The 21,922-nt window shown below is 45.1% G+C and overlaps 2 protein-coding genes across 4 annotated transcripts in view; one reads left to right on the plus strand and one right to left on the minus strand.

Moving 5' to 3' along the window:
- The window catches only part of SYCE3 (synaptonemal complex central element protein 3), a 29,408-nt gene extending 10,410 nt beyond the window's left edge, over positions 1 to 18,998 (minus strand). Inside the window, exons 1-3 of one of the 3 annotated variants that reach the window (XM_047741312.1) lie at positions 18,500 to 18,998; positions 17,525 to 17,572; positions 7,666 to 7,846 (exon numbers count right to left, since the gene is read on the minus strand). In XM_047741312.1, coding sequence (XP_047597268.1) covers positions 7,666 to 7,774 — 109 coding nt within the window. In that variant the 5' untranslated portion in view covers positions 7,775 to 7,846; positions 17,525 to 17,572; positions 18,500 to 18,998. The remainder of the gene's footprint in view (positions 1 to 7,665; positions 7,847 to 17,524; positions 17,573 to 18,499) is intronic. The other 2 variants (XM_047741313.1, XM_047741311.1) reach the window with 2 other exon arrangements.
- On the plus strand, positions 17,625 to 20,333 carry LOC125107027 (uncharacterized). The gene is made up of 4 exons (XM_047741585.1): positions 17,625 to 17,723; positions 18,506 to 18,683; positions 18,970 to 19,273; positions 19,523 to 20,333. Exons 1-4 carry the CDS (start codon positions 17,625 to 17,627, stop codon positions 20,040 to 20,042), a joined length of 1,101 nt encoding a protein of 366 aa, XP_047597541.1. The 3' UTR covers positions 20,043 to 20,333.
- The last annotated feature ends 1,589 nt before the right edge of the window (positions 20,334 to 21,922 follow it).

The raw sequence follows: 21,922 nt of genomic DNA on the forward strand, positions 1-21,922 counted from the left end.
GAGAGGCTCCATTCGTTTTTTCAATCTATTCTTGAATTTCTTTCATGCTCACCTTAGTACTTGCATCTGTTACCTCTTCAGCCCTTTTATACGTAGCTATATTTTATTCTGCATCTGACACCGTCTACATACCGCGCAGATCTAAATATGTTGGCTCTTGTTTCTGTGGACTTTCACTCACAGTGGCTGATCGTTTCACACATCTGGAAGGCAGCTATGCTCATGGCTATACCACCAACACTGTATTTGGTAATATTTATCTGTGAGGTCATTGCTAAAGTAGCTCCCAGTCTCCTGCACACTGCTATATAGTCTCTCAAAAACATGTATCTCTTTTTTTTTTTTTAAATATTTTATTTATTTATTTGACAGAGAGATCACAAGTAGGCAGAGAGGCAGGCAGAGAGAGAGGAGGAAGCAGGCTCCCTGCCGAGCAGAGAGCCCGATGCGGGGCTCGATCCCAGGACTCTGAGATCATGACCTGAGCCGAAGGCAGCGGCTTAACCCACTGAGCCACCCAGGCGCCCCAACATGTATCTCTTTATGTCACTCCCCTGCTTAGCTTTCTCCAGTGTTCCCCTGTCGACTAAAGAATGACTGCTTAGTGTGGTACACAAAGTCTTTCATGATCTGACCCCAAATGACTGACTGAGATTTATTTTCTACCACTTTCACTTGTAGTTTATTCTTCAGTAGTTGAAATTTATTTTTTTTTCAAAGATTTTATTTATTTGACATACAGAGATCACAAGTAGGCAGAGAGGCAGGCAGCAAGAGAGGGGAAGCGGGCTCCCCGCTGAGCCCGATGCGGGGCTCGATCCCAGGACCCTGAGATCAAGATCTGAGCTGAAGGCAGAGGCTTAACCCACTGAGCCACCCAGGTGCCTCCAAAGTAATTACTTTTTAGTCATTTTTCTTCCTTCCGTGACCATCAGCTTTAGGAATAGGGACCTCATAACAATACTGCTGCAGGGCTGTACCCTGGGAAAAGGGAAATAATCAGACCTTTTGGGGATTACTAGACACTGGCTCTGAATTGATACTAATTCCTGGAGACCCAGAATATCTCACTACCAGTCAGTACAGTGATCTACCACTCAGAATAGGGGCTTAAGGAGGTCATGTTGTCAGTGGAGTTCTAGCTTGGGTCTGTCTTACAGTGGGCTCAATGGGTCTCTGAACACACTTTGTAAAAATTTTCCCATTTCCAATACGCCTAATTGAAATAGATCACTCGGCAACCGGGAGAATCCCTACATTTATTCCCTGATCCATGGAGTGAGGGCTATTATGGTAGGAAGGCCAAGTGGAAACCACTAGAACTGCCTCTACCTATGAAAGCTGGAAAGCAAAAGCAACACTGCATTCCTGGCCAGATGGTAGAGATTGGTGCCACCAGTAAGGATTTGAAAAATGCAGGGGTGAATCTCTCCACATTCCCATTCAATTTGCTGATTTGGCCTGTATAGAAGACAGACCTTAGAGAACAAGGGTGGATTACTGTACACTCAGTCAGATGGTGGGTCTACCTCAGCTGCTTTCTAGATGAGGTTTTGTTGCCTGAGCAAACTAATGCATCCCCTGATATCTGATACACAGCTTTTGATCTGGCGAATGCTTCTTCTCTGTACTTATCAGTAAAGACGGCCAGAAGCAGTTTGTTTTCTGCGGACAAGGTCAACAACACATCTTTACTACCCTAACTCAGGTGTACTAACTCTCCGGCTTGATGCCATAATGTAGTGGGCAGGGACTTTTAATGTTGTTCTCTTCCCCAGGAGATCAAGCTGGTCCATTACACTGATGCTATTAAGCTGACTGGACCCACTGAGCAAAAGAGGCCTAATACAAGAATATATACTGCGTGAGTCCATTTATATGAAGCTCTAGGCGATTATATCAGTGGTTGCCTGGTGCTGGGGAAGGAGGAGTGGGAATTGACTGGGGAGGAGCAGAAGAAAAAGTTTTAGAGTGATAGAAATATTTTGTATTTTGATAGTTGTGTTGGTTACACTGTGTATACATTTGGCAAAACTCAGCAAATTGCATACTTAAAATATGTTTATCTTATTGTTTGTAAGTTATACCTAAATAAAGGTGACTTAAAAATAAAAAACAAGAACACAATTTATCAATCCTTATGGGTTGTACAAAAATATCTAGAGATAAATCCACAGCCCCAAATGTTTTTATGACTTAAAAAGGAATAAAAGTGAATGAACAAACCATTCCATGTAAAGGTTTAATAAAACAGTAATAAGAATATTAGGGAAGGCGGAAGGAAAGAGCCCAGAAACCCAATTAGGCTCACATATGGAGAAATAAATACATATTGAGATGCTTTCCTGGCCCAAATGCCCTTCTCTGAGAATTTGTCTTCATCCACGGGGGTGAGCTTTACCTTCCATGCTATCCACCCATGTGGCTTAGGCAATCCTGGCTATGAACGATGTACACTACCGCATATGCAAACTTTTCAGCATTTAATAGCAATAGATTGGATGTATACATAGCATCTTGGAAAGAGCTGACATACATAGTTCTGAATGAAAAAACCCCCAAACAAACAGCATGAGACATATAACACAATACTATTTACAGAAATTTAAAATAAATTTATAAAGTAGCAACATATATTTCATAAGAACACACGCACACAAAATATATGTCTATGGGAGAGAGGAAAGAGAATGGCTATGGGAATAAGGCAATAAAAAATAAACTAGAGGGGTCCTTCGTGGGCCAATTATCACAATGTATCATGAACTGAGGGTATGATAAAATCAATTTTCTACATCTGAGATTGAAAATGAGCAATTTTTTCTACAACAGCACCATCAGGGACTAGAGGAACAGTCTCAAGGAACCAACAGAAAATAAAATGGAAAATAACAAAGTAATAAGAGAGATTATAGAGATGATAAAGAAGATTAACACAAAACGAGATGTACAATGGATAATTGGAATTTCTGAAGAAGTAAACCAAAGAAATAGTATACAAAGTATACTTTGTCATGTTTCTTTTTAAAAAAAATACTAAAGGAGTGCCTGAGTGGCTCAGTCAGTTAAGTGTCCAACTCTTGATTTCAGCTCAGGTCATGCTCTCAGGTCATCCGGCTCTGCACTGGGAAGGGAGCCTGCTTATGATTCTCTCTCTCCCTCTTCCTCTGCCCTCTATCCCCACTTGTGTGTGCATGTTCTCTCTCTCTCTCTTAAAAAAAATAATAACAGGGACGCCTGTGTGGCTCAGTTGGTTGACGATTGCCTTCGGCTCAGGTCATGATCCCGGAGTCCCGGGATCGAGTCCCACATTGGGCTCCCAGCTCCACGGGGAGTCTGCTTCTCTCTCTGGCCTTCTCCTCGCTCATGCTCTCTCTCTCAAATAAATAAATAAAATCTTTAAAAAAAAATAATAATAACAGAAGCCTACTGCTCTAGAGGTCTAATGTATCCCACAAAAAGTGTTAGAGAATATTAACACCAATCTCATGTTAGTGAAGTATAGAACTTCCAGAATAAAGAATCTTAGAGGCAGAAAAAGTAAGTCACTTTCAAGAGGAAACACATGGGCAGGCCTCACACAGAGCCACTAAATGCTGAAAACATCTTTTAAGTTGTAAAGAAAATAATCACCTAGCCAAATTACCATCCAGTTATAAATGTAGACATATTTTTTAATTTTTTAAGATTTTATTCATTTATTTGAGAGAGAGAGGGAGAGAGAGAGAGAGAAATAGAGAGGGCACATGAAGGGGGAGAGGCAGAGGGAGAGGGAGAAGCAGACTCCCCGGTGAGCTGGGAGCCCGACATGGGGCTCAATCCTAGGACCTGTAAATCATGACCTGAGCCAACAGCAGATGCCCAACCATCTGAGCTACCCAGGTCCCCCTTGAATTTTATTTTTAAGTAATCCCACACCCAACATGGGGCTTGAACCTACAACCCCAGGATCAAGAATCACATACTCTATCAGCTGAGCCAGTCAGGTGCCCCACCTTTATAAATTCAAGGAACATATCCATAGCTATAGTTTCTAGGTTTAAATATTTGAACTATTGAATACAGGATGTGTAAATCTCAACAACTGTAGGATTTATGTGAACAGAATGTAAATGTTGTAAATATTATTACTAATATAAATGTTATTTGTAGTTGATAATGAATGAATACAGTATAATGAATGACAGTTTTGCCTCATTTTCTTCATCCATAAATTAGGGATAGTAAGAGTCCCTATAGCTCATAAAACTGTTGTGAGGATTAAATGAACTATTTCACGTAAAGTGCTTAGAACAGCATCTAGCATTTAATAAATACTGAATAAATGTTGCTTATTAGTATTATTAGATCCTGAACAAGGATAAATGAAATACCTGAAGAAATAACATGAGTTTCCTTAACGTTTTCCCACAAACCTTCTTAATTTTGGAACAATCATACAGAAGCGAATGTATTTTTTATGGTGTTTAAAGATGGGATCAGGAGGGTGACAAAGCCTAAGAGAAACAAAATGAGGGTTGCTGGGGGGAGGGAGTGTGTGGAGAGGGTAGTGGGGGTGTGGACATTGGGAAGGGTGTGGGCTACGGTGAGCGCTGTGAAATGTATAAGCCTGATGATTCACAGGCCTGTACTCCTGGGGCAAATAGTACATTATATGTTAATTAAAAAAGAAAATAAATATACTAAAATGCTAAAAAAATGTATATATTTAAGGTGTTCAATGTGATGACTTGATGTACTTATACATTAGGACATGTTTTTTAAAAGTTCTTATTTTTAATGTAGTTAAATTACTAATCTTTTCCTTATATTGTTAGTGTGTTTTGTGTACTTTTTAAGAAATCTTTCTCTGACATAAAGATATTTGCTTACATTGAAAAAAAATTATTTGTTTAGAATGAAGAAATTCGGGGCGCCTGGATGGCTCAGTGGGTTAAAGCCCCTCTGCCTTTGGCTCAGGTCATGATCCCAGGGTCCTGAGATCAAGCTCCGTGTAGGGCTCCCTGTTTCTCCCTCTGCCCCTCCTACCTGCTTGTACTCTCTCTCCAATAAATAAATACTTTTAAAAAAAGTGAAGAATTTCTTCAGTTTCTCTTCAATTTAAATTCTTAAGTAAAATTAAGGTGAATACCCTATTTTAAAAGTAGCTTATATAGTATGATTCTATTTTAATTAAAGCATATCTTTAAAAAAAAAGATTCCTCCATGCATCAATCCATTGATCCATCATTCTATTTTTGCACAGACAGAGACTTGCCATAAGGTTCACCAACATTAATAGTTAATTCTGGGTGACTGAGTTTTGTTGATTTTATTTTTTCTATTGTTTCAGCTTTTATTTATTTTTGAGAGAGAGAGGGAGAGAATCTTAAGCAGGTTCCATGTGATGTGGGGATTGATCTCACATGACCCTGAGATCATGACCTGAGCCAAAATCAAGAGTCGGTTGCTTGACTGACTGAACCACCCAGGTGGCCCCCATTTTAGCTTTTAGTTTTTCAAACTTCCTGAATGATCTTTCCTCTAGTCTTCCTTCTCCAAACCATTCTTCTTCGGTTACCAGAGGTATCTTTCTTTCTTTTCTTTTCTTTTTTATAAAGATTTATTTATTTATCTGAGAGAGAGGAGAGAGAGTGAGCAAGGGGGAGGGGCAGAAGGAGAGCGAGAAACTCAAGCAGACTCCTCACTGAGCGAGGACACCAACATGGGGCTCAACCTCACAACCCTGAGATCAGACCTGAGCTGACACCAAGAGGCAGAAGCTTTAGCTGCACCACCCAGGCGCCCCCAGGGATGTCTTTCCAAAACATAAGTTTCTTCCTTGAGATCCCAAATGGCTTCCTATTACCTAAATAAGAAAGGTCAAACTCTTTAGCTTGGCACTGAGACCCTTCTTACCTCTACAACCTCTTCTTTCTTTGGTCTGTGATCTTGTGATTCCCATGCACTAATCTCGTTCCTTGACTACACCTGGCTTTCCTTCATTGGCACACAGCCTAGGCTATCTCTTCTATAGGGTTGCCTGCCCTGTCTACCTCCAACACCCCTGACTCATCTGTCCAATCTCAATTCCTTCCCTAGTGCTCTGTTCAAAGCCTCACTTGCCTCCCCAGTCAGCCTCTCTTTTTTTGTTCCCTCCGTAGCGCTTGGTATATACCATTATCAGCATCTGCCAGATTATAGTTTTAATATAAAATTGAAATGTGTTTTAATTTACATATTTAAATTATAATTAATCATCTTGATGTCTGTTTCCAGCCCCCTACCTACTTATTCTAATGAAGGAGCATCTCTATTCAACTTTATTTACTTATTTATTTATGATTTTATTTATTTATTTGAGAGAGAGAGCATAAGCAGGGGAGGGGCAGAGGGAGCCGGAGCAGCAGACTCCCCATTGCAGGGAGTCTGATGCAGGGCTTGATCCCAGGACCCCTGGATCACGACCCAAACCAAAGGCAGCCACTTAACCAACCGAGGCCCCCAGGTGCTCTGGATTATAGAACTTTCTAAAAAGGTGGTTTAAAAATATAAAAAGCTTTCAAGTACATAGACCAAAAAATGCAAACATTTTTAAGTAGAAATTTTCTTTTTTTTTTTTTTTTTTTAAAGATTTTATTTATTTATTTGACAGAGAGAAATCACAAGTAAGCAGAGAGGCAGGCAGAGAGAGAGGAGGAAGCAGGCTCCCTGCCGAGCAGAGAGCCCGATGCGGGGCTCGAACCCAGGACCTGGGATCATGACCTGAGCCGAAGGCAGCGGCTTAACCCACTGAGCCACCCAGGCGCCCCTTTTTTTTTTTTTTTTTTTTTTTAAGTAGAAATTTTCTAAAGCCCGTTGTAATAAATGGAGATTATTTGCAAACTAATAATGTCCTTAAAAACAGGTTGTTTCTCATTTGAGTAGAGTATGCATACTTTCTAAAATTTGTTTTATATTAGTATTTTCTTTAATATAACTTAGGCTTCCAAATTAGAGAATTATACATATTCTGGATTAGAATGAAATAAAGAAGTTATAATGGGGGTGGCTGGCTCAGTCTGTGGAACATATGACTTGATCTCGGGGTTACGAGTTGAAGCCTCACATTGGTTGTAAGATTACTTAAAAATAAAATCTTTGAAAAAGTAATTATAATGGTATCACTACCATGGCTGTTTATCACTTAATGGAAACATGTTGAATAACAGACTAACATTCTTTTCCCAAAATGGAGAAATTTGTTCAACTCCACTGCTGCTTTATTCCACGGAACTAAGTGAACCTCCCATTTTAGCACCTCATCTGTCTTAGCACTATTACTCTGCATTCTGTATTTAAACAACTCATAGAAAGTAAGTTCTAATTCTGTTCGCAGGTGTTATATTGTTTGTCATTTGCTAAGTATTTGAGCTTGGGTCTGGTACTGTGCCCAGTTACAAAAAAGAAATCACCATTTCTGCCCTCAGAAGAGTCCAGTCACAGAAATAGGATACAGACACACATAAAGTAATCAGAAAACATTGCGAGGTGATCTTTAGTGGTAGGGTCCAACTCTGTGGTAGAGTAGTTACATGGCATGGAAGCTGAGAGGTGGTCAGGGAAGACCTTGTTAAGGGAGTTGATCTGAGCTCAGAAGTGTAGGAAGAATTTGACCTACTGGAAATAAGGGGGGAAACACCCTACCTGAGATTTTCTCCATCTCTTCCAGTAGCTTTTCCAAGTCTTTATTCAGGTCTGACAGCATTTTCAGCATGTTGTCATAGTTTCTTTCTCCAGGGTCAGAATCAGCCATCTAGGCAGTGCACAGAAAGAAGATGCAGTGAGACAGATGTCAGGGTTTCGATTCCAGCTCTATTTCTCACGCCTGGATAGGCCAAACCAGAAATCTGAGGTCATCTTTAATTTCTCCTTGTCTTATTTTCCTGACATAAGGGGTCACTGAAACTCACCCATTTTATTTGTTCATGGAATATTGACCCATCTATGGGTCAAGAAGGCCCAATGCTTGGGAGTAGTCAGTGAACGCTACCTTTGTGGAACTCAATAGTCTCGCCCAGCTCTTTAAAGACTTTATCCTCCCTCTCTCTAAGGCTGCAGCTTTACTTGAGGTCCATTCTTTTATCCACCATTGAATAGACTGACTGAGCATCTACTATGTGCCAGACATCTACTATGGCTGTGTAGATACTGTGGTATATTTGTGGGTCCAGACAGATAAAACCCATGCTCTCACTGAGCTTCCATTCCAGGGGGAGACACAAATAATAAACAACAGAATGGTAAAGATACCTTCAGTTTGTGGTCACTGCACAAAGAAAACAAAACAGCATGGTTTAATAAAGAGGACCTTTCATGGGGAGGGGTGCTTTAGCTTGTCAAGTCAGCCAAGTCCTTTCTAATGAAGCAGTATTTGAACTGACACTTCAGTGGTAAGCATTTTAAAGATTTTATTTCATTTTACTTATCTGAGAGAGAGCATGAGCAGAGAAAGGGGCAGAGGCAGAAGGACAAGCAGACTCCCCACTGAGGAGGGGGCTTAATGTGGGGCTCAATTCCAGGACCCTGAGATCATCATTTGAACTGAAGGCAGATGCTCAACTAACTGAGCCACCCAGGTGCCCCTGACACTTGAATCATAAAAAGGAACTGGCATGGAAAGAGCTACGGGAAGACAGAGAATGGGTCAAGAATAGCTGGGAGTGGTCTTCATGTGCTTCAAAGCATGGAAAGAAAGCACAGCATAGAGTTAAGGAGCAAAGTGGTATAAGGTGAGATCAGTTCAGTAGGCAAGAATTTTGGTTTTGAGTATGAGGAAAAGCCACTGGAAACTGAGAGCAGGAGATTATGCTTTAAGAGAATGACTTCAGCTGCCATTTGGGAGATGGAGTACTATAGAAGGCTGAGAGGAGGTAACAGTGGGGGAACCAGTTAGCTAAGGGAGCACTAGAATGGTCTAGAGGTGGAAGTAGCTTTGGTTTCGGGTGGTAAGTAATGATATCAATGGTGAAAAGTGGAAGGGTTCAGGCTGTATTTTAGAAGATGAGCCAAAAGAATTTGGAAAGGGATCTGATATGTCTATGTTTGCAAGGGTAAGTGATGGGAAGGGAAAAATCAAAATGACTCCTAATTTTGATGAGAACAACTTAATACATGGTGGTGTTATTAACTGAAGTGGGGAAGACTAAGAGAACCGATTAGAAGGGAAACGAAATGCTCTATTTTTTTAAGTTTTATTTATATAAGTAATCTCCACGCAATATGGGGCTTGAACTCACAACCCTGAGAATGAGTCACAAGCTCTACCAACTGAGCCAGCCAGGTGCCCCCCAAATTCTCTATTTTGAGTATGTTAATGAGAGATGCCTTTTAGACCTGTGAGTAGAGATTCAAACAGCCAGTTGAATATATAGGTCTGGAATTCAGGAGAAAGGTTGGAGCTAAAAATACAAAGTTTGGAACTAATGGTGCACGCTCTCTTCACCTTTCACTTGGACAATTTTCATAAACTCCTAACTTCCTGCTTCTGGCTTCATCTTGTCAAATCCGTTTTCCAGTTCACCTCCTGAATGACCTTACATAACATGCAAATCCAACCATGTCACTCTGTTAACAACCCTTCAATAGCTTGCATTTTCTTTCAGGATAAAACATAATCTCTTACTACATATATAAGATCCTTAATAACCTAGCTCCTGACTCCTCCCATTCTCATCCAGTTCCGGGTTGTGACCAAGTAACTGAAGAAAGCCTTAAGACATCTCAAATCAAAATCTGTAAGAGTTGTGTATTTCCATGAGACATGATTAGAAAAGATCCATGAAAAAACATAAAACTCTGTAAAGTTAAAAAAATTTAAAGTTTTCTTATAAAAGAGCTAAAGAAATTCAAAATGAAATAAAATCATTCTATCATGTAGGATACATGATACATGTAGGATTACAAAATCTGTGCAAAGGCAAAGTAGATAATGACACACTTCATATCTAAGTTGTGTAGCCACTTGCTCAATTCATTAATTTATATGATACCTGTTATATTCTTTTACCCACACATTCAACACATATTTATTGAGCACTATTTTAGACTCTGAGAATACAGCGGTGAACAAAACAGGTTAAAATTCCTGATTTCATGGAATTTATATTCTAGTGGTGAGAGGAGAATATGAACAAGATTAATAAGTAAAATAAATATAAGGAGGGGATAGGTACCAAGGAAAAAAGTCAACCAGAGATGGAGGGTGGAACAATGTGTGTGAAGGGGGGTGGCTGTAATTTAAATAAGTGTACAGGCTTGTTATGATGAGCACAGGGTGTTGAATGGAAGTGTTGAATCACTACATTATACACCTGAAACTAACATTATGCTGTATGTCAACTACTAGAATTTAAAAAAAACTTAAAAAAAAAAGGAGCAAAGAGTTGGAGAAAAAAGAAAGAGAGAGGGCAAACCAAGAAACAGACTCTTAGAGAACAAACTGACAGTTGCCAGAAGGGAGGTGGGTGGGGGGATGGGTTAAATAGGTGATATTAAGGAGTGCACTTGTTATGAGCACTGAGTCTTGATTAAAAGTGTTGAATCACTATATTGCACATCTGAAACTAACATTATACTATATGTTAACTAAATGGAATTTAAAGAAAAACTTAGAAATAAATAAGTAAGTGTGCACTGAAGTGATTTTGACCAGAGACTTGCAGGAAGTGAGAGAATGGGCTATACAGATATCTGGGAAAAGTGTATCCCAGGCAGAGGAAAGAGTAAGAACAAAGCCCCTGAGCTTGGAGTTAGCTGGATGAGCTGGAGGAAAAGCAACGAAGGCTATAGTTGGTATAGAGAGAGGGAAGGGGAGAATAGCAGAAAATGAAGTAAAAATGTGGGGGAGTAGAAGTATGGCGGGCCCTGAGGCCACCAAAGAGACTATTTTTCTTTGAGTGAGATGGGAGTCTGGGGGGTGATAATCTGATTTACATTTTAATAAATCACTAGGTTGAGAGCAGCTTCTCCAGACCGGGGTGGAAGCAGGGAGACTAGAAGCCCACTAGAATAATGCAGGTGAGAGATAATAACAGCTTGGATTAGCACAGAAATGATGTAACTAATATGAAAGAGGATAATTCAGGGTACATTTGAGGGCAGGGCCAACGAGATTTGCTGAGTCAATGTGGAGGTTAGAGACGACACGAAGATTTTTGGCTGGACAACCAGAAATGGAGATACCGTTAACTGAGATGAGGGAAACGAGAAGACACTGGGTTATGTGGGAAAGAAAGAACTCAGTTTGAACATGTGAAGATGGGTGATGGGTATTGAGGAGGGCATGTGCTGTGATGAGCACTAGGTGTTACACTTAATGAATACTGAACATTATATCAAAAACCAGTATGTATTATACAGTGGCTAACCGAATATAATAAAAAGAAAAAGATATCTATGAGGCATCCAAGTGGGGGTGCTGAGTAGGCAACTAAATAAATGAATTCAGGACAGAGTTGGCTAAAGACAGAAATTTAGAAGTCATCAGCATACAGATGCTATCTGACATGAGGCTGGGTGAGATCAAGGGAGGTAATACAAACGGAGAAGAGGTCCATCAAGTTTGGGGAGATGAGAAGGAACCAGCCACGGAGACTGAGGAAGAGGGGCCAGAGAGGTAGAAGGGAAGCAAGTCTGGGCTCCTAAGTCAAGTCCAGACTCTCAGAGAGTCACTGGACCCCAGCTAATGCCCTCTGATGACATACATCTCAACAAGTTGAGAAGACAGCCCGAAAGAGTGCAACAGAAAGGGACTCCAAAAACTGTATGGGATACAACAGGTGTTTCCTTAGTGGGTGAATAACTTATAATGCTGAGAAGGTAAGGAATTAAGATATGTTAAAGAGGAATTAAGATATGTTGAAGAGCATAAAAAAGAATTTCTGGGGTGCCTGGTGGCTCAGTCGGTTAAACGTCTGCCTTCAGCTCAGGTCATGATCCCAGGGTCTGGGGATTGAGCCCGCATCAGGCTCAGCAGGGAGTCTGCTTCTCCTCCTCCTCTCTACTTGTGCTCTCGCGTAAATAAAGATCTTTAAAAAGTAAAATTCCTGTGAATATTTGGTATTTTATGCATTTCTATGTTTAAAAGAATTTGGCTTGTTAGAGTCAATAGGTCAGTTCTGTCGTTCTGGTTTAAAATGTGAAATTGATTATGGGTTATAATTTTATATATTTTTAAAGATTTTATTTTTTTGAGAAAGAGAGAGCACACAACTGGGAGGTGGGAGTTTAGAGCAGAGGGAGAAGGATACTCCCCGCTGAGCAGGGAGCCCGACATGGGCACAATTCCAGGACCCTGAGATCATGACCCAAGCCGAAGATAGGTGCTCAACCGACTGAACCACCAAGGCGTCCCTGATTATGGGTTACAATTTTAAGTCAAAATCTGTTTAACTTTACAAAGAGGTTTAGAACATTTAGGAGAACCTGAAGTTCACCATATTTATAAGTTTCACTTATGATATTTATAAGAATTATTTAAGTGGGAAGGTTTGTTGTTAAGACAACTGAGGGTACTTGCAAGACTCTGTAGTGCTCTTCCTGCCTCAATGATGGATTGTCCACACAGAAATCAGGGCCACAAGGTCAAAGTAGTCTGCAATACTGAGCCCCCACATGGAGAGCTCCTTTTCTGGAGTCTCCCAGACCTGTGATGGACCTTATGAGAATGGGAATTAAACTTTTGTTAAACCAAACACACACACACACACACACACATACACAATAAGTTTAAGTTTGTAAATGGAACAAAAACATAACGTTATTACTATTTAAATTTGCTAGACCTAGAATAAGATTGAGTTTAGAATGAGGGTGCCTTCGTGGCTCAGTGGGTTAAGCCTCTGCCTTTGGCTCAGGTCATGATCTCAGGGTCCTGGGATTGAGCCCTGCATCAGGCTCTCTGCTTGGCGGGGAGCCTGCTTCCCCGCTCTCTCTGCCTACTTGTGATCTCCCTGTCAAATAAATCAAAAAAATCTTGAAAAAAAAAAAAAAGAGTTTAAAATGAGATAATTATCTAGAATAAATAATCTAATAATCTAATTAATAATAATCTAATAATCTAAATCTAGTGATTTAGAGCATAAACTTGAATGCTCAAGAAAAACTGGATTTTTAATATTAGTAATGTTAATAAAATAGTATTACTTTTTAAAACCAAAGTAAACATTCAAATACTCTTTCCTCTGTCTAAATAATGCCTTTAAAGTTACCGGAGCTCATATTTATCAATATCTAGCCATGTCCTCATATTTACTCTAAGCTTCAGTCATATCCAATATTTGGTAAATTGGGGTATCTACCATATGCCAACTAAGGACCACAGAAAAAAGGGATTAAAAAATAAACAGGTACTCAGTGCTGTAAACAAAGAAATAAGTCTGGCAAAAAGAAACCTGTTGTAAAGCAAGGTTCTTTGAAGAGCAATAGCCATTCATCCAGATGTCCTTGCTCGGTTTCAAATCAAAGCCTTCACATATAAAATGACCCTTATAGCCACGTCATTGAGAACTCTGCAAACACCACGTTCTCTCTTGCCTCCATGTGTGTACATATATTTTTCTACTGCCTGAAATACCCTTCCCTCATGCTCTCTTGTTTTTGAAGACTCAGCTCAAGTGTCACGCCTAGAAGCCCCTCCTCACATTTCCCACCGCCAGCTCTGAAGGCGGCACTTCTTTTACATTTCAACAGCTTCCACACCTCTTCCAGCCAGACACTGTTCTAAGCATTTACACCTTTAGAAGAGCCCTAAAAAGTAAGTACTGTTATTGTTCTAATTTGCAGATGAGGAAAACAGGGCTCAGAGAAATGACCAAAGTTGCCCCAGGTCAGACAGCAAAGCATAAACACAGATCTAAGAACTGGGCCCTGAGAATCTGGCTCCAGTCTGTGCGCTCACACATTACACTCCCGCTATGCAATAAATTCTTGATAAACATGTGAGTGAACAGAACTAACAAGGCGTTGTAAGCAACTAAAGAACAACTTGTGTGTACCCTGAAATTCCAGGATAGAATGCAGGCTCTGCCATGTATCGGCTGTGAAAGGCTGGTAAGTTACCCTATCTCCGTAAGTGTCAGCTTCCTCTTCTGTAAAATGGAAATAATAGCTCCTTTGCAGGTGATTGTGAAGACGCACACAGCTGTGGGGATAACAGACACCCACATTCACCAAATGAAATAGTTGGCATGACTCTATGTGTAACACCAGGTATAGACAGAGTAGTTGCTCAGAAAACATTTTAGGTTAAGGAGGTGAGAAAGAGATATGAAGTGAATAATATGAAAGCTAACATGTATTTCATGCTTAGTATGTGTCAGGAACCATGTACATTCTCAATGAGCACTGGCTGATTTCACAACCATGGAACAAAGTAAGTGCTATTACTCTCCCTGTTGTGCAGATAAGGAAACTGAGGATTGTGGAAGGATCTAAGCTAAGTCACACAGCCAAGCAGCGGCAGAGCGGGATGGAGCACAGTCCTGATTCTAGAGGCAGAGCTCGTTAGCATGCCATTTTCTCACGGCTGCCTCAGACAATACAGTGGGTGGCTTTGAGCTTGACTCTCGGGAGGGATGGAACAAAGGACAAAGAATGGGGGTAGAGGAATGGAATAAAGAGGCTAACAGCGAGCTCAGTTTGGGACAGCTTGAGCGTGTGGTGCTCGTCCAGGCAAAGCTATCCAACAGCTGAAATACAGGATTAGAGCCCTAGAGAGAGGGTAAACTGAAAATAGAGATTTGATGGTGTTTAAATTATGGGAAAAGATGAAATCATTCACTGTGACTGTGTAAAAGAAGAGAAAATGGACTTGGAAGAAGCTCTTAAATATCAGCCATTAAAAGCAGAAGAAAATGAGCCCGTAAAAGACCTGATAAAAAGAAAGTAGAGAATTGGGGAGTATGTAGTTGAGACCAACAGAAGAGAGGAGGGATGGGCCAGTTAATTCATTTAGTCAACAAATATTTATTGAGCATCAGGCACTGTTTTAGGTGCTAGGAGTATACTAGCGAACAAAAGATAATATTTGCCCTTGTAGAGTTTACATTCTAGTCAAGGGAGATGGGCAATAAACACATAAATATAGAAAATATGAGGTGGTAATAGAAAATAAAACAAGGTAGGTTACAAAATAATGGAGCGGCAAGAACTACTCCATCTATGGTGAACTATGGAAACCCCCTCTGAGAAAGTGAGTCTTCCAACAGACTCCAGGAAGTGAGCATGTGAGCTCACGTTCTGGGAGGAAACGGATGAAAAAGCCTTCAGGCTAGCTGTGCTTGAGAAGAACAAGAAGGCTAGAAGTGCTGGAGAGGAACGAAAGAGGGCAGGATGTTAGGAGATGAGGATGAGAAGCTGGGGAGGATACTGCAGTTTATAGAAGACTTTGACTTTAATTCTGAGTGAGCGGAGGAGATATTAGAGAAATTTGAGGGAGTGACACGATTTGAATTATGATTTAAAAGGATTTCTCTGGGAGCGTCTGACACTTGGTTTCAGCTCAGGTCATGATCTCAGGGTCATGCGTGGGGTCAAGCCCCTGGGTCCGCGCTGGGTGTGGGCCTGCTTATGATTCTCTCTTCCTGTGCCCACCAGCCCCGCTTACACACACGTGCTCACCGTCTCTCTCTAAAACAAACAAATATGTCAAACGATCACTCTGGCTGCAATGCTGAAAACAGACTGGGATGGGGACGGTGAAGCAGAGAGGAGGCTGTGGCAGAACTCCAGGTAAGGGATGACAGGGCTTGGACTAGAATGTTAGAAGTGGCAGTAGTGAGAAGTGACCGGATTCTGAATTTGCTGGAAACATGGAGCCAACAGTATGTGCTGACATCCAAGTAGAAATATGTATCTGTAGTGTTGCGAAAAGCCTGGCTGAACATCTGTATTGGGTAGTCACTGGGGTACAGATGACACTTAAGGCCATGGGACTAGCTGAGGTCTCCTAGGCAGTGAGGGTGGATGGAAAGGAAATCGGAGCTCTCCAATTTGGGAATTTGGGAAGAAGAGGAACCAGCAAAGGAGACTGAAAAGCAGCAGCAAGTCTTGGAAGTCAAGTGAAGAAAGTAAACAAAGAGAGATCAATTGTGTCTCATATAAAGTAGCATAAGGAAAAAAAGTGATCGTGGATTCGACAATCTGAAGGTCACTGGCAAACTTGACAGAAGCTGTTTTCATGGGGCAGCAGGGACAAAAGCCTGACTGCAATATGTTTACAGAGAAGGGAAGAGAAGTAAGTAAAACTTGTGTGTTCTGGTTCAAAGAGAAGCAAAGAAAGGGCCAGTAGCTGGAATGTAATGTGAAGTTACAGGTATCTTTCGTTTTTAAGTTGTGAGATATTACACCAGTGTCAAATATTACAAAAGGGCCCAGTGAATTTAAGACCTTTTATTTGGGTGTCAGGTCTCAGTGAGTAACTGAGTAACAGTAACAATGACAACAAGAATTCCAAGAATAAAGAATTAACAGAGCATTAGGCAAAATAGATAGGGCATGCAGATTCAGTTGAGACAGGTAGGAGAAATAGGAGATAAATGACAGGATGATAGAGGGAAGGATTTCTCTTTTTTAATCTATAAAGGCAGAGACTTGCCTGTCTTTAGGTTTATGTGAAAGAACTTAGTTGAACAGAGAAGGCTGAAAACAGGAGAAAGGGTAATTGATGGTGCATGGGCTGGTTTCAGACAGGAAAAAGGTCACTTTACCCTAGAAATGGTAGGTAAGGGTCCAGGTGGTCCAGGTTCAGACCTGAGGTCTCTAGCTCACCCACAAATGGCAATGAAAAGGTTCTTCTCCTAACAGACATTCTTGGTTTCAGGAGAATGATATGGGTTTGGCAAAGCTGAGCACCTCACTAGAGACACTTGGATATGCAGCAGAGAAGCAGTGGTTGTGTAGCTGGGGACACATGGCTGCACAGGACCCTTAGGACGCTAGGGTAGCACAGAGAAAAGGGATGGAGTGTAGCTGGCTTGGGATTTTGAAATGAGTGTGGTGGACGGGCAAAGTGAGGGCACAGGTAAGAGAGTGGATTAAGAGGTGTGAAGATGATGGGTGGGGACAAAGCAGAAGCATGGAGGCCATGTAGTTGGGGGGGGGGGGCAGGTGGACTGGGGATGGAGGTTGTGACCAGAGTGATGTTGGATTTCAGAGGTGGGATGAGCAGATCCCGGGAGCGGGGATGAGCTGGGGTGGAGGAAGACTGTTGGAGGAAGACCAGGGGCTAGGAGTCCATGGCTTTCCTTCCTGATAAGGTTGCTGCAGGTGAGCAAGACTAGGATGGAAAGGAGGGTTAGTCCAGTGCCAAAGCCCAAGGGAATGAGAGTAACAGCAAACTAATGGGGTTAGGAGAGCAGAGGGAGTGTGGGAGCGGGAGAGGACAGGCTTAAGAATCACTTTGGGTGTGAAGGGCTGGAGGTCACAGGGGTCCTGGGGAGTAGAGACTCCAGAGGTGTGCAGAGCTCATGGGCCTGGAGTCCTGGTTGTAGTCTCAGGGTCTTACCTGGTCTGAAGAGTTTGGCAGAGGCTGGGATCCCCCTGGAAATGAGAACTGGGAAAGGACAAGTGGGGCTCTCGGGTCAGAGATTCTTTGTGAGGGGCACATGCATGTGAGCAGCACAGGAACGGCATGTGCATGTGTGGTGGGAGTCCTGGAGTCGGAGGAGAAGGAGTGTGTGGTGTGTGGAGTGCAGGTGTTCCAGGTGAGGGAGCAACAGGTGAGAGGGTCAGGTCGTATGGGAGAGTTCAGAGTCTGGAACGTGCAGTGTAAGAGATCTGGATATGTGGGGTGAGGGAACTGGGGTGAAAGCGGGGTTTGGGAGGTGAGGAGATGGGGTGAGGAGGCCTGAGGGGGGGTGAGGGTGGTGTGTGGGGGTGAGGGTGTGTTGGGGTGGGTATGGGGGGCAAGGAGACTAGAGTGAGGAGGGGTGTGGCAGGTGAAGAGACTGGGGTGAGGAGGTAGGGGAGGGGGCTGGGGTGAGAATGGGGTGTGGGGGCGAGCAGATTGAGGTGTGGAGCAGGGGGGAGGCTGGAGTGAGGGGGGTGTAGAGACTGGGGCAAGGGTCAGGTGTGGTGGGTGAGGGTGGGGTGTTGGGGCTGGGGGCTGGGGTGAGGAGGGGTGTGAGGGGAGAGGAGATGGGTGAGGGGATGTGGTGGGGGTGAGGTGCTGGGGTGAGAATGGGGTGTGGGGGGCGAAGAGACTGGGGTGAGGGGGCAAGAATACTGGGGTGACGGGTAGAGGAGGAGGAGACTGGGCTGAGGGGTTGTGGGGGCCGAGGAGACTGGGGTAAGAACGGGGTGTGGGGGACAGGGGCTGGGGTGACAGGGGTGTGGGGGGTGACGAGCGGCCCGTGGCGAGGGGACGGGTGAGGGCGGGATACCGGGTGAGGCGGCGGGCACAGCTCGGGGACTTCGTGGCCCTGGTGGGCAGGAGGAGCAGGGAGGGCCAGGGACCCGTGGCTGGGCGGGCCTCGCTCACCTCAAGCACCGCCTGCGCTCCTCTCGTGGGGATCTGCGACCCACCTGTGTGGTGGGGAGCACGCGGCCGGAACTGGCCACGGAACCCCGCCCCTTTCCGTTAGCAGACCCGCCCCCTGGAGATGATTTCTCGCCCTCATTGGCCAGTGTCCCGGAGCGGAAGGGGCTGGGCCGCAAACACGTGAGTGTGCCGCCCTCTGGCTGGTCCTCGAGTCTCGGCCTCGAGGTCTCATTGGCTGGTCTCCAGAGCGGAAGGGGCGGGGTCGCCCCAGGGGCTCTTGCCCGAACTAGCGGTGGCTGAGGTGGAGGGAGAGAGGAACTGAAGGGAGGGTCCTCTCGTGGACCTGATGGTTGTGTTCTTCTCCGCGGTTCGCCAGAGCAAGGCCTTGCACGCAGGGCCCGGTCCTCCTGACCACCGCGTCCCCAGTGTCCGGGACAGCACTTGGCCCAGCAGGTGCTAGTAAGCGTTAGTTCAGGCCCAGACGTTCTCCGTCTTGACGACCGCGCCTGCGGACGTCGTGCAGCTGTCCGCCCTCAGGGACCCGCGGTCGGGAGGAGAGAGCCCTGGCGGTCCCCAGGGCGGGGCGGGCAAGACCGCCGCTCGGCGCCGAGAGCGGCTGCTCCCGCCGCGGCAGTCCGGAGGAGACCGGAGAGACGGCCTCCGCGGGCCGGTGCGAGGGGCGCAGTCTGGGGCCACCGACGGCTTGGAGGGGCCGGAAGCGGAGAAGCGGCTCGGGGACGGGGTCTCCCGGGCTGCCGGCTGCTGGAGCGAGAGGTGAGCAGGCTGCTCGGGCGAATGACGGCCGAGGTGCGGGGGTCGCAGGGCAGGGACGGTCACCCCCTCAGAGCCGTCCAGAAGGTGGACTTGAGCGGGCTTGGTTTTGGGGGAGGTGAGGGAGGAAGGGGCGGGGGTTGGGCCCGAGGGTGATGCCAGGCCGGGACGGGGGCGGTGGGGGGGAAGCCCGTTCGGGAGGAGGACTCCAGTTTCCTCTCAGGGATCTGATCGGTCGCCGCCCGCTTGCAGAGTAGCAGACACGGTTGAGCCCGAGCGTTCGGGGCGCGTCCGTCGGCTTGGGTTGCCGGGAGCTGATTCCTGCCGCGGCCCCGCGGAGAATCGCGCACCGGGAGGCGCTCTCGCGGGCGACGCCGGCGTGCGCCGGGATGAGCAGAGGTTCCGTGAAGGCGAAGGCAAGCGCGTGGCAAAGCTTCCTTCCGGGAACGGACTCTTCCGGAGGGGCGGAGGAGGCTCGGAGGGCGGTTTGGCCTCGCAGGTGAGGTGGCTGTCCGAAGCGCCCGCAGAGCCCAGGCCAGGAAGGACGGGTTCCCGGGACGCGCGGGGGTGTCAGCCCGGCCTCCCCATGAACCGGCCGTTTCTCACCGGGCGTTTCCTAGCCAGGCTGTGTCCTCCAGTCTCCCCCGCGCTGGGAGCCCTGGCCGGTGGGTGTGGTGCGGACGCTCTGTGTCACCACCAGGCCGGATCCCTTGCTCTCTTCCCCGTGTACCTGCTGGGCGTTGCTGTGCAGGGCAACCTGGGACCAGCCTGAGGCGGGCAGGCCTTTCGTCAGCCTCTGAGTAGTGGTGTGTAGCAGAGTCTTCCTCTCAGCCAAGTGAGCGAGGGTTCGACTTCTGTCGGGCTAAGCTTTGAGGGTGTCGGGATTTGTCTGTTACCGCCGCCGGCCTGACCTAGTGCCTAGTGCCGACCCGCAAACCCCAGGGCTACAAGTAGCTTATGGTTCGATGGGTTGTCGCTGAGGTTTTTACCTTGGGTTAGCATTATGGTTTCCCTTCTTACCTTTCTTAACCAAGAAAAAATCCGATTAAAAAAAAAACACACAAAAAACACTTGGATTTCAGCATTAATGGAAAGCCAGCTTTTTGGAAGACTCTGCTCACTGCTCTCCCAAGGCTGGGTGGGCTGGTGTGCCCAGAAGCCTACCAAAACCCACACACTCCCCCAGGGTAGGTGACACAGGTACTCTGTGTGGCCCAGTCTGTGAAGAGATTCTTGGGAGCCCAAGAAAGTTCTAGTGCAGAACGGAACATTCTGTGAGCTGAGATTCGTAAGCTTCTCACCGAGATTCAGAGGCGATTAGGAGCCTCTGCCCTGGGAATCCTCTCATGTGCTCTCTTCAAAGCTGCTCTCAGGAGCCTACATCTTCTTAGTTTTCAATTTATATTTTGAGGAGCTTGAGCCAATTTCACGAATACCTCCTATAGACACATCAAACTCAACATTTAAAAATCTCATCTAATCACTCAAGCACCCAAAGTAGAAAATGTGAATTGTCTTTGATGCCTGTCAGGTTTTAAGACCTACATTGACGTTCTTGTATCCTGAGTCTCCTTTTGGTAGTTTAAGTCCCATCATTTATCCCAACCTGGCCCCCCTCCCCTGCCGCCGAGAGGTACAGACAGGTCTCCTTGTTTCTGTCTTCACTGCCCCCTACGTTGTTCTAATGTCATTCTGGCTGGCCAGAATGATCCCATTAAGATTTAGGGCAGATTAGATCACCCTCTGTTCTCACCTCAGTGGCTTTTCCCATTATTCAGACAAGCCAGAGCCTGGCATATGAGGCCCTTGAGGCCCCGATCCACCTGTCCCCTCCTGCTCTCCCTCCACTACCTCCACGCTAGCCACAGCCCCTCTGGTACTGTTCCTGCACTGCAGCCGGCACCTGCCACCTGGAAGCTCTGGCCCTGGCTGTCCACTCTGAACCCTCCCTCCCGGTCAAAGTCAGATAGCCCCGCTCAGGAAGTCTGCCTTCCCAACCCTGTCTGAAATTGCCACTCACCCCTCCATTGCTCCCGCCCATTACTTTTCTCCTTAGCACTTATTACCATCTGCCTTACTATATAATTTACTCGTTCTTCTTGTTTAATGCCTGTCTTCCCACTAGACTCTAAGCCCCAGGGGGAGGGACTGTTTTGGCCAGTTTTATTTTCTACTGTATGCCAGTGCCTAACTGATTATAGCATGAATAAGTACTAAGTGAATTATTCCAAAAGGCTGCTGGTTCCCATGCTAGCCTCTCCATCCCCGAATCCATGCCTGTTTGACCTAATAGTGAATTCCACACGGCATGTGCCTTGCTCAGCACCGAATCCCCAGCACAGCACCGGGCAGGGGGTGGTGTGCAATCAATGGTAGTTCAGAAGAGAAGGCCCGGGACTGTATGAATTCGTTCCTGGGTTCTCGGCAACAAGCAGAGTGCTAGGACCCGGGTCCCCTCTCGCACGCAGCAGTAGGAATTAAGTGCCTTCTTACACTTTCCAGAAAACAATTTGTGTTTACTTTTAATGTTATTTCAATGCAGAAAGTCAACCTGAGGGAAGGAGCATGTGTTGCTCCAGATTATACTGTGTGCCCTCTCACAGACATGACCACTTGGTGTGTGGACGGAGAGCCTGGGATTCTAGCCCTTCC

The sequence above is a fragment of the Lutra lutra genome, chromosome 8, assembly GCF_902655055.1.
Source record: "Lutra lutra chromosome 8, mLutLut1.2, whole genome shotgun sequence".
NCBI classification, from domain to species: domain Eukaryota; kingdom Metazoa; phylum Chordata; class Mammalia; order Carnivora; family Mustelidae; genus Lutra; species Lutra lutra.

Bases quoted from the DNA above. Each gene is read 5' to 3' on its own strand.
- LOC125107027 (XM_047741585.1), top strand. From the start codon at position 17,625: ATGCATGTGAGCAGCACAGGAACGGCATGTGCATGTGTGGTGGGAGTC. The intron at 18,684-18,969 runs GTGTGCCGCCCT...AGTAAGCGTTAG, and splicing joins GCTGGGCCGCAAACACGTGA to TTCAGGCCCAGACGTTCTCC. The intron at 19,274-19,522 runs GTGAGCAGGCTG...GCCCGCTTGCAG, and splicing joins GCCGGCTGCTGGAGCGAGAG to AGTAGCAGACACGGTTGAGC.